This window comes from Ochotona curzoniae, unplaced genomic scaffold, assembly GCF_017591425.1.
Source record: "Ochotona curzoniae isolate NIBS_2020 unplaced genomic scaffold, NIBS_Ocur_1.0 contig_1014, whole genome shotgun sequence".
Classification (NCBI taxonomy): Eukaryota; Metazoa; Chordata; class Mammalia; order Lagomorpha; family Ochotonidae; genus Ochotona; species Ochotona curzoniae.
Window position 1 is genome coordinate 19,906,290 of NW_024464920.1, and position 16,856 is coordinate 19,923,145.

The window sequence follows — 16,856 nt, forward strand, 5'->3', positions numbered from 1 at the left end:
CTCCATCCTGGCCCCAGCACATGCTAGTTTGCTAAGGTTCGGCCCAGCGCTACTGAATCCACCCCAACCCACTCCACCCCCACTCAAACCAGTCCACACACTTAGTGACAAGTGGAGCAGTCTTACCTGGCCTGACCAATATCCAGTTCTGACTCATATGCTCATGATTATTAGAAAGTAGAAAGCTTTTGGTTAACCCATGATGAAAGAATTCTGGCTGATAAGTTGAATAGACTCACAGAAACTCTTGCATTTCTTCTATTAAATGAATGAGTACTAGTTCAAGAAAACCATAACGTTTATCTTTTTCACCTAAAGAATAGGACAAGAATGTAAACCATCAGATGATCCAATTTGAATTATTGCTATTTTAATTGTAGGCAATGGCACAAAAGGAAGATATGGAAGAAAGAATCACAACCCTTGAGAAGCGTTACCTCAGTGCTCAGAGAGAATCTACCTCCATACATGACATGAATGACAAACTAGAAAATGAGTTGGCAAATAAAGAAGCCATCCTACGGCAGGTTCAGTATCTCCATTCTGGTCTGTATATGCGTATGATCACCACACTCTCATACATCATGGAATAAATAAAAGGATTTCTTAGCAGATGACTGTCTCATTATCGTCTAAAATTTAAAATGGCAGCAAATCAACATATGCTAACTTTCAATGTGCATTTCATCCTCTAGAGGACTAAAAAGGTATTTTTACTAGTAAAAAGATAGTAAATATTGTTTACTTTTTATCTAGACAAGACATAGAAATTGAACTGCACTGTTTACAACATTGGTTCATTTAACTCTAGCCATCACCAGTAAGTAGGTACATTTATTGTACATAGGACAGAAGTTTTGAAGCATGGACATCTTCCAAAAATAGCCTATTGAGTAAATTATAGGACTAGTAATGTAAACCAAGTTTATTGAACTATAGAAAATGTAGGCACCATATCTGACTGATTTGGCAGAATTTGAATAAACAGAATTGTTCCCCTGTGCCTCAACATTGTCTAATCCTGCTTTTTCTGTAGAATATTCAGAACAGAGATCATATCGTACAGAGCTTCCACCACTGCTTCCCCCTATCTTATGACAGCAGTGCAGTCCTTCATAAACCATCCTAAGTCCATCATTCTGCTATTTCAGTGCATCCTGACATTGTAGGTACGGACAGTGGCAGAGAGTCCAGCATCCTCTTGTCAAGATATATTTAACAGTTTCATTGGGTTTCCATCTTTGATTTGAAAGTAGGGAGGCATACTGCATTGCATCCTCACATCTGGATATAAGAGTGCCTATTACACAGTTACGATGCGTCCCATTAAACGAAAAGCCACAAAGCAGAATCAACAGAAAAATATACATTTTGTTGTCCCAGTACAGATCAAGTCTAATACTGAACTGCATTCCATTTTCCCAATTCATACTTATTAGAAATTTTATTTCTAAGAAATGAAATTTTTTGCTAAGAAATTTCATTTCTTTTTGCTAAGAACTTCTCTAATTTTAGTGTGATGATGTTACTAAAGGAAAGGCACACATACTACATGGCGACAGCATAAGGGCATTGTCACTTAGCACATCCAAATGCGGTAGCAGCTGATTCTGTCTAGAATTGTGGCTGAGGTGTGTCTACCCTACCGACCGGACGGTGATGTTGCTCCTTCCCCTGGCCTTGTAAGTTTCTCTGTGACTGTTGTTATTTCAGATGGAAGAGAAAAATAGACAGTTACAAGAACGCCTGGAGCTGGCTGAGCAAAAGTTACAGCAGACCATGAGAAAGGCTGAAACCCTACCTGAAGTAGAGGCTGAACTGGCTCAGAGAATTGCAGCCCTAACCAAGGTACTACACTAAAACAACACTCTGTCAACCCAGAGGCAGAAATCACCGATCGTTAACATGGAATTCATGAATGTTCTTTAGGCACAATGTATGTTAAGTTTATCTAACCTTCACGTATTTGTACAATATTTAATGGCTCTTTTTCTTACTGCATATGTTTTATTCCTCATCAAGTGATTGCTACAGTCAGATGGATGATCTGGCGGCCTATTTAAACCAAACAGAATAAACTTTCTTGTCTTTGTTATGGTTAATTTTCACAATATTTTCATGTAAGAATAATCATGGTGATAAATATGTACATGTGAGACCTAAAAATTTCTCAGACTTCACATGAATATTTTGCCATTAGAAGCATAGGTAAATAGTTACAGTATTTTAAAGTATGTTAAGTTACTGTAGGCTAAGCTTGCTAGAAGTTAAAAACTAAGATTGCAGATATCTAAAGCCGTTAAATACCCAGAAAACAGTTTTGTAATTTATTCTGAGAGAAACATGATCAATATTTCGCGAAAGTTCAGTATTTTCCTCAGGTGTGTATCTGTAGACTATCTGTATATATTTCAGTGTTAGAAAACCATTATACTATTAATGGATTATCTGATGTATTTCAGTTTAATGGAAATAGTATTGATTCAAAATGTACCTCTCTGTGTATAATGTATGTATGTCTTTATGTTCTTAGTATGAAAGTCCTGATTTTTGTCAATAATAACAGCATGTTTGACTTCATATTAATGCAAAAAGACATACAAATTTTAGATAATCACATAGTCATCGGTCTTTTCTTACTTTTTAAAGGCACTGTAAGAAATGGGTCGAGTAATTATGTAAACAAAAAAATTGTAAATGTTGGCTTTAGGGATTGTCCAGCACAGTGGATGCAGCAGTGCAGAAGTAACACAAACACACACATGCACCTGCCTGCTCTCATACCCCTGCAGTTCTAAGATGCAGATAACCATGTGTCTCTTAGCATGCCCAACAACAGGGTTTCACCATTGAGTCTCATCTTATGCACATCATACATCTGCCTCTCCTACCCCCTGACCTTCAGGAAAATGCCGATTTATCTACGTATTGGTTAAAGCAGAAGAACTAAGCAGATAGTGAAAAAGCCATGCAGTTGACAAAGTAAAGCAAGATCAGGAAGCATTGGAAGAGCTGGCTTTCTGTAGAATTCTGGAGTAACCAGTGACATAGAGTATTAGTCTGAGATTTGGATCATTCTGTAGCCACAGAATAGGCCATCTCCGTGACAACTTCACAAATGGCTGATTTCTAAGACAAAAATGAATTGACCACTTAATTTGAAAAATACTGCCTAAATTATGGATAGCAATCCAAACATGTTACTAATACTAAATATTTTTTCTTGACAACACCAATTTAATATCTGTAACACGAATTGTAATATGCATCTTTAGGCTTACCACTTGAATAACTTGAAGAGTTTTTAAAGTGTTGTCTCACTGATTTTCACTGTTTTCAGGGGAGTTAGGTGAGTGACTAAATAAGAAAAATCAACGTGTAAAATTTTAGTATTAAATAATCATCAACATTATCCTAAATAAAATAACAGAAAGTATGAATTCTCTCCAGAGAAGCAATTTAGAATTCAACAAATATTTGGTAGACTCAGAATAGAATATTACTAAGATAATATATTGGTTTATAGGGCTTTAGGATAAAATTCCTGAGGGTATTTGACTTAGAATATTCAAAAAATCACTAAATGGCATGTGTTAATACCTGTTTCTTTTTTATTCTCTTGAACTATTTTGATATATTATTTGTGAATCTCCCCCCCAAAATTCTTGATTTTCTCTTATTACCAACAATCTGTTTTTCTCTAACACTTTAAACTTTTATTTGGTCAGAAATTTTTTATTCTTCTTAAAAACCTTCAAATTTTTAAATTCATTTTCCTTCATTGTCCCCATCTTATCTTTTGAATGATTCAGTATCAATAACATATTTCAAACAAATAATTTGATATTGCCACAAAATTTAACTCATAATACAAACTTAAGTGCTAAGATTTTATACTGGACTTATTTCTCCCTCCACTATTTTAAAAAAGATTTGAGGGCCCAGAGCGGTAACCTAGCTGCTAAGGTCCTCACCTTGCAAATGTAGGGATCCCATATGGACCCTGCTTCATATCCTGGCAGCCCCGCTTCCCACTGAGCTCCCTGTCAGTGGCCTGGGAAAGCAATTGAGAACAGCCCAAAGCCTTAGAACCTTGCACCCATGTGGGAGACCCAGAAGAAGCTCCTGGCTTCTGACTTCAGATGTGCTCAGCTCCAGTCATTGCAGCCACTTGGGGAGTAAATCAGATGAAAGATATTTCCCCTCTGTCTCTCCTCCTCTCTGTGTTTCTGCCTTTCCAATCAAAATAAATCTTTTTAAAAATAAGATTTGAAAAATCACTCTTTTATTTCTTCTGCAAATAATTATCGCTTGTATATTTTCTTGTTTTCTGTTCTCAAGAACTCTGGATTCTCAGTAAGACTGTCTCATTTTTCCTTTCAAATTTGATTTTTAATATCTCACTGTTACATGATGATAATATTCGTTTTATGTTTTTTAACCTTTTCTTAGTAATCACAAAAATAAAGGAATTTCTTGTTATCTTAAAACTAGGGTCCAAATATCATGTTTAACAATCATTTCAAATATTTTATTTGGGGTATGTACTATAGGCAACTATATTTTTCTTTTTTTTGCAAGGGCTCTCTTTAATTTCTTCTGTTTCTGCATATTTCCCTCCTGTTGTCAAAACTATTTTATCATATAAGATACTCTAAAACTCCAGCTCATTTGAATTGCTTTATTTCAAATTTTAGAGTAAAATCAAGATTAATCCAGTTTGCTATCAAGAAGCATAAACATTGCAGACAGTTCCCTAAGGATCCTTGTATTTATATCAAGTGATGCTCTTGTAGTCTTCACAAAGCTAACTTTAACATATGTGAGTGGTGTTGGTTGAGAATTTTCTACTATTTAGAAATTATATCTAGATTTATCCTTTGCTTAATTTTCTCCATTGTGTGTGTGTGTGTGTGTGTGTAGTAAATGTGTAGATAGAACACATTCCAAAGATTTTGGAAAGTCAAAATTGTTAATGCTCATAGATGCAACTGAAATATCACTGTAGAAATTCATATGCAAGTGAAAAAGATTTATTCTGGACTCCAGATTTTATTATTTCTTATGCCTATTTTTATATTAAAATGTATAGTCCTTCAGCAAGAAATAATTCATCTTGGTTTCCATGATGAATTTCATTTATTTTTAATGCCAGTAAAAAAAAAAATAGCAGCAGTAACAGTAATGAAAGAATTTTTGCCTTATATTTTGAGTTAATAAAATAATATTTGGTATGTTTCTAAGTGTTAAGACTAAAAGAGGTAGAAATCTTAAAGACAATAAAAACTTATATTTTTAAAAGTGCTGACTGTTGAAAAATTCATAACTTGATTCTAATAACACTATGTGACTATTAACATGTAGCTTAGAGATATAACTGTTCATGAATTTATGAATTTAAACTATATATCTTCAATAGTATTTTCATACATTTACTGTGTTTGTAACAAAACTCTGTTTTAAATGATATTATAAAGCCATTATGCTATTTAGAGATCATGCTACTTTTACTGTTGAATCAGCTTGAAATTTGTGGAAGACCTGGCAAAGAATTGTTTTCATTTCTTCATTACATTCCATATTTGTGCAATTAGGATGTCAGGAAGTCCTATGAAATGTAATTATTAAGTTTTACGTTTAATATGCATACAAGATTTGATTTTGAATATTTTGTCAATTAAATGTAAAAATTTTGCATGAAAATAGTACACAGGTATGACTCAGTACATGAATAGATTATTTACTGTAATTACTTGACATGTTCTATTGTCATAATTTGCATAAGCAATGAACTATTTTAGAATGCATTTAGAAAATGTGATAGAATATATTTTAGAGATAAAATGCATCTTGCAAAAGGTTTCTCTGATGATGTAACTATTTATGATTAAAATTCTGGTGAATCATTATATGCTATCTGTGCATAACATACTAATATTATTCAGCTTTGGAGTGGACCAAATGAGTTCACCAATGAATTTTCTTGCCCTTACACCATTATTGTTGCCGTAATAGTTTTCATTTAAAACTTCAATGAAACTTACATCTGAGAATAAGCTGTTGATTTCTAGGCCAATTCTCATTGTATTCAAAGACCAGAAGTCATCTCATAGTTCATAACTGTTTTGGAGGGAAGATCAATGATGCTTGAATTGGGGAATACTCATAAAAATAAATCATTGGGCTTAGTTTTTAGTCTGATTTCTACAGAGCAAGAGTTATGATCAATTTTATACCAAATTTATTCAATGAGTCATTGTCTAACATACTCCTTCACATCGGAAGTCAGTCTCTATTACTTTTGTATGATAAACAAAGCAAAACGTAATACTTTTAAAAATCTATGAGACATATTCTAGTGTTTGGTTTCTCATAATCCCAATTATTACATGACTTTCAGTGTTGCTTCAATTCACTCTGTAATAGTGTTTCATTGCCCGCCATCACTAACTTTCCATATTTAGGTTAACAGCTTTTTGTTTTAACATATCATTGACTTTGATTTATAACCATCAAGTGCATCATATTCACCAGATGTCATGTGATTTCCAAGTAAATTTCTATTAAAGTATTAAATTTGTTGTCACTTTTCTTTTAAGCATTCTGTGCTATGTTCTGTTCAGTGTGTGTCTTTAGTTCTGATTTTTCAATTTTGTCCCTTTCCTTTTCCTTGACCTGTTAGTCTGATCCAACCTCTTCTACCTCATCTGATGATTATCAATATGTTATGGAAGCTAAACTACAAGAAATGATCTCCATACGTAGGAAGGTAGTCCTACTGGACTTTACTTTCTATTGCTAAATAGAATCCATCTAAGTTTTTATTTTCATTTATAAAAATTTTGTTACTTTTGTTTATTGATAATCGACCATCTGTGCAGTTCAGTGCTTCAGGAGCTTAAGATTGGACAATGGCAGGTTTGTGTTCAAACCATGCACAGTTTGCATGTTACATTTGGCTGATTTCACTGCTCATAAACAACTCCAGTGTTTTGCTGATGCTTGGATGTAACAGGCCCCTGTAGCTGACACATTTCAAGCAATGCTGTTCAGCTGCCTGTTTAAAGAAAGTTTATTTTTTGAAAACTATGTTTGCAATTGGTAGTAGCTTGCTTTACATTTTATTTCAATTTCTTTAGAGTTGTGAAAAGAGTTAATCAGATCTTCCATTCCAGATGCATTCTTCATATTCCTTAACAGGCTGAAGAGAGACATGGAAATATTGAAGAACGGATGAGGCATCTAGAAGGTCAACTGGAAGAAAAGAATCAGGAACTTCAAAGAGTATGTACAGTTAATGACTCGCCTTGCCTCCAACTGCACCACAGTGTTGGCTCGTACCTCGGTTATGACAAGAACACCTTTTGAATAGTGGGCTAGATTTGGAGTCTTATGGACACCCTACTCATTTAAAAAAAAAAAACAAACTTTCTAACAATTTAAAATAAAATTAAATCCAATTTAAAACCAATAGATTTTTGAGAACAAGCTTGCAGAATCTTTTTTGTTGTTGTTCCTTTCTTATCTGTTTTTATTTACTTTTCCTCGATAAAAGGCTAGGCAAAGAGAGAAAATGAATGAAGAACATAACAAAAGATTATCTGATACTGTGGACCGACTTCTGACTGAATCCAATGAACGCTTACAGCTACACTTAAAGGAAAGAATGGCCGCCCTGGAGGAGAAGGTAAAAGGGCAGAGTAGAGACTTGCATGTGTGTTTAGCAATGTTCTTGTGATGGTGCTCGTTTTTACTGTTCTACCCATTGCTTTGATCAAATAATCCTTTACCTTCCCGACTTAAAAGAGTCTGATATAATCTTAGAAATGATTGATTTCCATAAAAAACATGTATAGAATGAGCTCCTAATAAGAATGCTTGATTATAAATCTTTCATATTACCATGGTCAAATAAGACAAATATATGACGTATTTGTCTTGTATTTGGTAATGAAAATACCTTTCTCCTATACAGAAGAGTCATGAGGCAAAAAAAATAAGCGTGTGGGGGTTAACTGATATCTTGCTTTGGACTATTTTTAGCATGACTAATATCTACTGTCATTCAAAAGCCAAACTATGAGTAAGTTTACATCATCAGCAGCACTACTACAAGTGCCTCTGGCGAGTTCAGGAACCCAATATTTTTAGCTGCCCTGTTACAAAAAGCAGAACAAAAACAGGCTTCCCTAAGTTTACCACTTGATTTGTGATTACATATATGTTTTAGTCATAGTTGGCCTGACCATCAAGATGTGTGAGCCAGAGCAATTCCAGAGCATTACTGTTGGTAGGGACTAAAACCCAGGCAGACAAATTATTTTGGAAATTTAAATTTAGTGGCAGTTTTTACTTTAACTAGACATTCTCTCCTGACACACAAAAACGATCAAAATAAGAAAATAAAACAAAATGGCGATTGATTTACCCATTATGAAACCCTAAGACATGTTTTTTTTTCTCATGTAACTCCAAAAATAAGACTACCATGAAATTATTACACCATTTAAATTTAGACCACAGATTTGAAACCACTGCATTATTTTAAAAGCTATTTTGTAATATTATAAGAAAAATACAAACTTTTGACAACACTGACATTTTTATAGCAAGGATTCTTTCAGTTAACCCATGATGCAAGTTATTTTCACATGCCTTTATTACCTGTAACATTGGTTTCTGATTATCTAAAATTTCATTCTTATTTCTCTGATAATTCATCTGTTATTAAAAGTTGCTAATTTTGTATTTGAAAATAGATATTTACAAGTGAAATCTTAAAATCTTAAAATATTTAATATGTTAATTATGTATGCATTTTTCTTTTTATAGAATGTGTTAATTCAAGAATCAGAAACTTTTAGAAAGAATCTTGAAGAATCATTACATGATAAGGTATTATGGACTTGTACATTTAAAAAATTTTTTCAGTTCTGCACTGATGAATATTTTGTTTTAAAATGAATCTGCTAAAGATTAATTTTCAGATGTCATCCATTTGAAGCATATCTAACTAGTACATCATGCTTAAGAAAAGTGTAGGTATATATAGAGAGAATTTTTTACACAAGTTTTTATAGTCCAAACACTAAAAAGAATCTCAATTTTAGAAACTTCCCTCACTTTAGCATAAAATCACCACTGTTCTTTCTAAGATAATACCTATTTTGGCTTTTAACATGATAAAAAATTGTCTTGCTTTATGATTTATGCAAATGAGAAAACTACCTATTTTTGCATCATATTTCGGATAGGTGTATTGAGTAGATATTATGTGTAAAATTTTGAGAAGTTAGGTGTTTTCAAACATAATAATCATTTAAAAGTAGCTATAAAATCTGAGTAGAGAGAACACACAGTTATTAGATAATAAGGATACGGGGTAGAGGTGCTAGTGAGGATCAACTGAGTCAGGGAGGCAATAAAAATTGCCAACATACAAGGCTGCTGAAGACATCAGTGAGCAGGCCTTGGTTGGCTCAGCAGGGGGCAGAGACCTGGCCTAGCCTGTCCTATACCAACCCTGGTTCTCATGAGCACCAGTGGGTACTGGATTCTAGCTTAGTCTGGTGCATCCCATAACCCACATACAAGCCAAAGGATTCTGCAGTAATACCCAGACCAGACTGCAGCCCCCATCCTTGCCGTACAGCTCTCCAATGAGGATCACAACCTGGCCAGGGTGTCCCCCTTGCTCCCCAGCAAGGCCTGCTCCCCTCCACAGATCTCACAGTGCTTGCCAGTGCTTGTTCTGTCCCAGCCTGACATAGCCCCCATCCATTTTAGCCTTTGCCTTTGGATGCTGTAGCCTGGCCTGATCTAGCCAGCCCCCAGTCCCAACTCTCGCTGGCAGGTGCTGCAATGTGACCCTGCTCAGTCAGTTCCCATCCCTGGTTCATGTGAACCAATAGGTGTGATACCCTAGCTTGGCATGACTTGCACTCCAGCCTGGCTTTTGCACTCACCATTGGGCTGAGAGCTGCTCAGCCCTATCTGGTCTGCCCCTTCCAAAACCAACCCAGACACTTGTCAATGGCTGGAGCCACATTGCCTAGCTTGCCTGATCCTTAGGTCTGGAACACATGTTCACCAGTGGGAGGTAGGGGAGTCTCCAGGTTCCCCACTCAACCCACTCACAGACCCAGATCTCGCATGTTCCAGCAGGTGCTAGGCCCTTGCTTGGCATAGCCTGCCCCTCCATCTTAGCCTTTGTATGAGCTGGTAGATGTTGCGGCCCAGCCCACCCTACACCCTGTTTTAGGATGCACATGCAGGTGCTGCAGCTTGGACCTGCCCAGCCTATTCTCAGTCACAGTACCCGTGAATGTTGGCGGGCCCCATGTTCACACCTAGTTCAGCTAGTCACCACCCCAGCTCTTGAGCTAACCAGTGGAAGTTGTATTTTCATAGGTTTGGGCCCACTTCTCCCCCACAGAATCTACCCCTTGGCCTGTTTCTTTAGAATAACACTTTAGCAAGCTCTTGGAGACTAACATGATATTTACAATTAGAAATGGGAATGGCATTCTATATTGAGGATGTCTCTTATACAACAGCACAGAAAGAGCAAAGAAGATTAAATCTTTACAAATTTTCCATCACGGATATGTGTTTAAAAAAAAAAAAACAATTTGGGCAGATTGTGAATTTGGGACTTGGTATTGTTATGCTGTGGGGTGTTATCCAAAGTTCTGTGTGCTCCTGGCAAGATTCCCCAGAACCCACTCCCCCACCCACAACTCAGACCTGGGAGCTGGAACAATCTGTGCCAGCTGTCAGCACTCCTAACCAATTCACACTCTGCAAAGTTGTCATGCTCATCTTCAAAGAGCACACAGGCTAGTTGGGACCTCGTTTCTGAACTATCATCGCATAGAGCTGAACACATTGGTCTGGTGATACCTCTTTCTCCTCAAATCCCCACCCAATTATCTTGAGTGTCTCTCAACAGGCAAAGCCCCAACCTGCTCAAGCTCTCCTTTCAGTGTTTCTACCTATCAGGTACATTTCTCAAACGTGAAGTTCCTGGAAGTATCCATGTACCTCTTCCCTCTGTTCAGCACCTGGTGGCCTCCTCTAATCTCATGAACTTAAAAACCATCTACACGTAGAGCAGTTCTGAATTTACATTAATTACCGTGTGCTCAAATGTGAGGGACTTCATAAATTTTTTTGCAAGCTCGTTATTGCAATTTTATCTCAAATTTGACATATTGGTTTCCCTCTTCAGAGTTCCCTGAAAGTACTACCATCTCCTGAACTAAGCACCTTCTGCAGCATTTTGCCTCAGAAAATGCTAACTTTGGGGCTGGCATTGTGTTTCAGACAAGCCCTGTGATACACATATCCCACACAAATGCTCACTTCAGTCCTAGATGCTCCAGTGCCAATCCAGCTCCCTGAAAATGCACCTAGTAGAGCAGAGGAAGATGGACAATGCTGCAGACAGGGGCTTGGCCCACTACACCAGAACACCAACCCCTATAGATGGATCTCTTTTAAAAGAATATCACAGCTGTAACTTCGTTCAGTTACTCAGGTTAAAAAATCTTGGCAATGTTTTTGATACCTACATTTATTTCACACCCCATGTCTAGTACAGTAGCAAGTCCTGCTAGTTCTATAGAATTTGTCACAGTCTAGCCATTCTCTCCCTGATATCATTTCAATTAAGACATTGGTTTTTTGCCTGCATTTTAGCAATATGCATAGTAATTCTCTTGCCTATGTCTAAACTCATCTCAGTTTATTCCTCAATCATTAGAATTATCTTGTAACTGCCCTATTCAAAACTCTTCTAATCATTTTCTGTCTCACTCAAAGTACAGGTCAAAGGATTTAAGATGGTTTGCAATGTCTTGTAGGACTCTCTTCCTGAATCCTGTAGGGATCTGTTTTCCTCAATTCATTCCTCCTTTTTTCCATTAGGCACATTGGCCTGTGCTCCCCATCTCATCAATGCACTTCCTCTGAGGCATTTACTCTTCCATTATTTCTAGATGTGATGCATTTTCTTAAGATATTGTGTTTTGCTTCCCTGTCTTTTCTTTAGGTCTCTACTCAAATATCACTATATCAAATAAATACCCCCATGATTCCACTATTTTATCCTTCCTAATACGTCCTGTAGTCACCATGTCCTGTCTGCATCTTGCTCACCTTCCCTGCAGATTGTAAACCACACAAGAGAAGGAAATTTGTCACTTCACTGCTTATCAGTGGCTGTTAACAAGAGGAATTCAGTGTGTTTTCTCTGTGTGTATATAAATGATGAACAAATGAGTTAACAAATCCCAAAGGAACTACTGAATATTTTTACACAACATTTATTGGATTGCATATCTGTTTTAAATATGATATGACAGCTAAATAATTTATTCAGAAGAGATAGATGCTGATTAAATAATTCTTTTAAAAACATAAACATTTAGAGTAGGATGGTGGTTATGAGAATAAAATCATTAGGTATGAACAATACTGAAAAGACCATGCTGAAACTGTGCTGAAAAAAGGAGTATGAATGAAGTAAAATGTAGAGCACTGTCCCTTGGGAAGGGGAAAATATAAAGGGAAAATCTGGAGGGGCACCTTCAAACATTTACAACCACTGAACATTGTAATTATTAAAACAAAAAAGTTAATGATAGTAATACTTTGCAAAATCTTCAGCGGGAAAGGAGAATGTTTTGTGTGTCATTGTCTTGTTTACTTGGTACATGGTAGCTATGCGTACTAGTTTTTCAGATCTGTGCATTTTAATCAAAACATTTTGACTGAAAATCCATCACAGAATTTTTTGACCCATTAAAACAAACTTTAATGAGAAAAAAGGCAAAAAGAGCATTTAGGATTAAGGCTTAACTCACAGCCTCTATTCTTGTAAATGTACAGGCTGAAACTAATATTGGCTAACATGCAAAGATTGTCAAAAGTACAAATAATTGTACAAGTTAACCTGATAATCACATTGTTATGTCTGGTTTTAAAGGTGCTAATCTTATTCTTATCTTTTCTGTCCTGTTCTCTTTCTCCTTAACCCACACAGCCCTCAAACCAAGAATGATGAAAATGTTTTGTTTACTACATTATACCCTTTTCTGTGTTTAAAACTAGATGTGGGTCTCCACTCTGCATTTTGAAACAATGTCTACTTCACTAATTCTGGCTTTAATACTCAATAAATGTTCAACTGTTTATTGTTTGTGAATGCTAGAGAGTATAGGTAATTTTTAAAATTTCTCTTTACATTTCATTACTGGTGAAAAATTCAGGAATATCTTACTGTCATATCTAGTCATCTCCACTAAAAATATATGCCAGTTTTCCCTCTTAAACTACTCATTAAACTTGATTTATCATAAAGGAATGTTATTATAATGATTGGCAAATATCTGATTACCACGTTTTTGTTGTTGCTTTCCAGGAAAGACTAGCAGAAGAAATCGAAAAGCTTAGATCTGAACTTGACCAACTGAAAATGAGAACTGGCTCTTTAATTGAGCCCACAATGTCAAGGTAATTTTAAATTGAAAGTTTATTTTAAATATCCACTAAGAATCTTTTTAAAGTCCTCAGAGTTTCTTGCGTCCTCAGCTAAAATAAATAAATACTTCCTATTGCTCATAAGTCATCATCGATTTTTTTTAAAAAAATGTATCCAATTCAAAAATCAGAAAGACAGAGAGAGACAAACCAAGAGATTCCATCCCCTAGTTTACTTTGTAAAGTTCTGTAGTGGCCTAGGCTGAACCAGGAAGCCTGACTCTCCATCCAAATTACCTATTTGATTGGCAGGAAATCAGCTACTGAGCCGTCACTTCTGCTTTGAGGGTATTTGGTTGTGGGAAGCTGGAATAGGATCTGGAGCTGGGAACTGAACCCAGCATTCCAGTACGAGATGTGGACAGGCATCTTTTTTAAGGGGCATAGACAGAAAGTGAGAAAGAGCTCTCATCCACTATTCTCTTTCTCAAATGCCCACGATGGCTGGAACTGGGTCAGTCAACCTCAAATGTCTACACTCATAAAACCAGTTTCACTTTCGAATTAAGAGCTCCATAATGCAGACACCTTATTATAGTCTGCATGTAATTATATAGGTAGAAGTGTATAAAGAAGTTCTTAAATGAAGTAATTGAATTGTGCATATGTAAGTTTCAGTTCATTCCAAATGGCAGCAGGCCTTTCCTCCTATGAATGCAATGCACAAATGCTATTCTGTACACATATTCAGTGCAGAGGCATGCTGGAATGAATCCAAAGGGTAAGTGACCAAACAAATGTTGATTACAGTCATTTGGCATTTGCTAAATATTTGTTTAAAGTAGAATGTAAAAGCAGATGAAATGTTTGAGGTATTTGTTAAAGTAGTTAAAGATGAAAGAAAAATACACTTATAGATAATACATTAAAATAAATTTAGCTACATCTATATACTTTGATTTGTTACCTCACCTTAAAAGTAGCATCAGTTGCTTCAAGAAGGTTTTTATTTTCTTTTTCATTTCTTTAGCAATATGTAGGTCATTCTGTAGCATGTTATTGTAACTTCCCATTGCTGTAAATTTTCTGCCTTCCATCCTGTTGTTGACTTGGTTTAATGGCTTTGTTTTTAAAGCGATATATAGTAGCTGTGTAATAGGGACTGTGATAACCAGATGTGAGGTTGCAGTGCAGTATGCGTCTCTACTTCCAAGTCAGAGAGGACTCCCACTGAAACTGCTAAATATATATTGACATGGGCCCAGCGGCATGGCCTAGCGGCTAAAGACCTCACCTTGAACACACCAGGATCCCTTATGGGTGCCGGTTCTAATCCTGGCAGCTCCACTTCCCATCCAGTTCCCTGCTTGTGGCCTGGGAGAGCAGTCGAGGACGGGTCAAAGTCATGGGTCCCTACACCTGTGTGAGAGACCTGGAGGAAGTTCCTGGCTCCTGGCTTCAGATCGGTGCAGCACTGGCCATTGCAGCCACTTGGGAAGTGGACCATCAGATGGAAGATCTTCCTCTCTGTCTCTCCTCCTCTCTGTATATCTGACTTTCCAATAAAAATAAATAAATCTTTAAATACACACACACACACACACACACACACACACATACACACAATAGGATGCTGCGCGCTGCCATTGTCCATACCTACAATACAAGGATACACTGAAATGAGAGAATGATGCACTTATGAATGAAGAACTAAGCATTGTGATAGTAGAATGCAAGACAGTGAGGGAAGTAGACTTGCAGAGGGTGGAGAGCAAGGGGATATCCCAGAGCCTATGGAGCAGTATCATAAAATAATAATTTAAAAATTAAAAAAGAAAAACAATAGACAATTAAATGATTCTTTACTCAGAAAAAGACCTTGGCTAATAATTCACATATAATTGTCTTTTGTGATTAAAACCTTTACTTGAAGCTATTAAGAGACTCTGCAAAGGGCCAGCATTGTGACATGGTAGGCTGAGCGTCTGCCTAAGGCACGAGTTCAAGTCCCAGGTGTTCCACACTTGACCTAATTCTCCGCTAATATTCATATAAAAGAAAATGGCACAAGTACTTGGGTCCCATGACCCATATGGGAGACTCAAAAGAAGCTCCTCGCTGTGGCCTAGCCCAGCCCTGGCAGCTGCAGCCATTTAGAAAGTGAACTAGTAAATGGAAGACCGTCTATTTCTATTTCCATCTCTGTCCTCCCATCCTTATAATTCTGCCTTTAAAATTAAAAAGAGAGACCCTGTAAGGATTCACACATTTAATCATAGGCAACGCAGTATTATCAGCAGTCTGACACCTTTGATTGCCACAGGCTTTGGAAAGTAGTCCATTTTATTTGTGTTTATGAGATGTGAGATTGGAGCAATTTTCAAAACATAGACTCCTAGGGAATAGAAACATATCTTAAAAAGATAAGCGTGATATGTTTTTTCTAATTTGTGATAACTAATATAGAGTGCAAGGAAAAGTAATAGGAGTAAAATTAACAGTTTGAAATTTGATTGTTACATATAGTTCTTTTCCTAGGCTGTTGAGGAATACTAGTTTTTCTACTTACTTGTGGAATTATTTGTTTAGTGCAGGATTAAACTTGTGATTATTAAGTAAACTGAAAGCATATCACTGCAAAGATTAAAGAAGAAGAAGAAAGAGGAGGAAGAAGGAAGCTTGGGAGAGAAGGGGGGGTAGAGTGAGCAGTATCTCTACTTCCAAATATATAGATGTGAAATACATGAAGTTTGTTCATCTTACGTAAATGAAAAAAAAATCTTAAAAAAGAAGTGCTGGCTAAAGGCCCACCACTCCAGTGAATTAACATCACAACCTAACATATGCCTACGGTGAAGTCATCAAAAACACCCATCCAACACAATCATTGCTTTGTGCAACGTCTTATACCGACAAGACTCAACTAAAAATAACAATGCATATTCCTAGGTTTGGAACAATAATTACCACATACTTCATTTTAGAATTTGTAGAATGGATATACATGAACTATGTTGCTTATTTACTCATATAGAAAGTGTATCTGTAGAGTTTTTATGTCTTTTTAATTTTAATATTGTTTATGCAGTTGAGAGGGCTTTATTCCCATGTCGATTTCCAGTTAGTCTGCAGGGTCAAGGTGTGGAGGAGAAGGGTGGGACAAATGTTACATTTTTTTTTTCTCTTCTGTTCACTGTGAGGGAAGGGGAAGAGGCCATTCCTCGCTGTCAAACTGCATCAGCACCCAGGCAATGGGGACATGGCTTTGGTGATGCCTTAGAGGCTCCAATGTGGGGAGGAATGTTGAAGGGTATTACTCAAGTTGTTTTGATAGGTCTGGGATGTCATCAGCTTCTTTGCACCAAGGATGGGAA

The 16,856-nt window shown here is 36.4% G+C and overlaps 1 protein-coding gene across 12 annotated transcripts in view; it reads left to right on the forward strand.

Moving 5' to 3' along the window:
• PPFIA2 (PTPRF interacting protein alpha 2) overlaps positions 1–16,856 on the forward strand; it is a 374,197-nt gene that overhangs the window by 276,594 nt on the left and 80,747 nt on the right. For all 12 annotated transcript variants that reach the window (XM_040989854.1, XM_040989864.1, XM_040989875.1 and 9 more), the window contains 6 exons: positions 381–527; positions 1,714–1,848; positions 7,201–7,284; positions 7,556–7,687; positions 8,833–8,895; positions 13,424–13,515. In XM_040989854.1, coding sequence (XP_040845788.1) covers positions 381–527; positions 1,714–1,848; positions 7,201–7,284; positions 7,556–7,687; positions 8,833–8,895; positions 13,424–13,515 — 653 coding nt within the window. The remainder of the gene's footprint in view (positions 1–380; positions 528–1,713; positions 1,849–7,200; positions 7,285–7,555; positions 7,688–8,832; positions 8,896–13,423; positions 13,516–16,856) is intronic.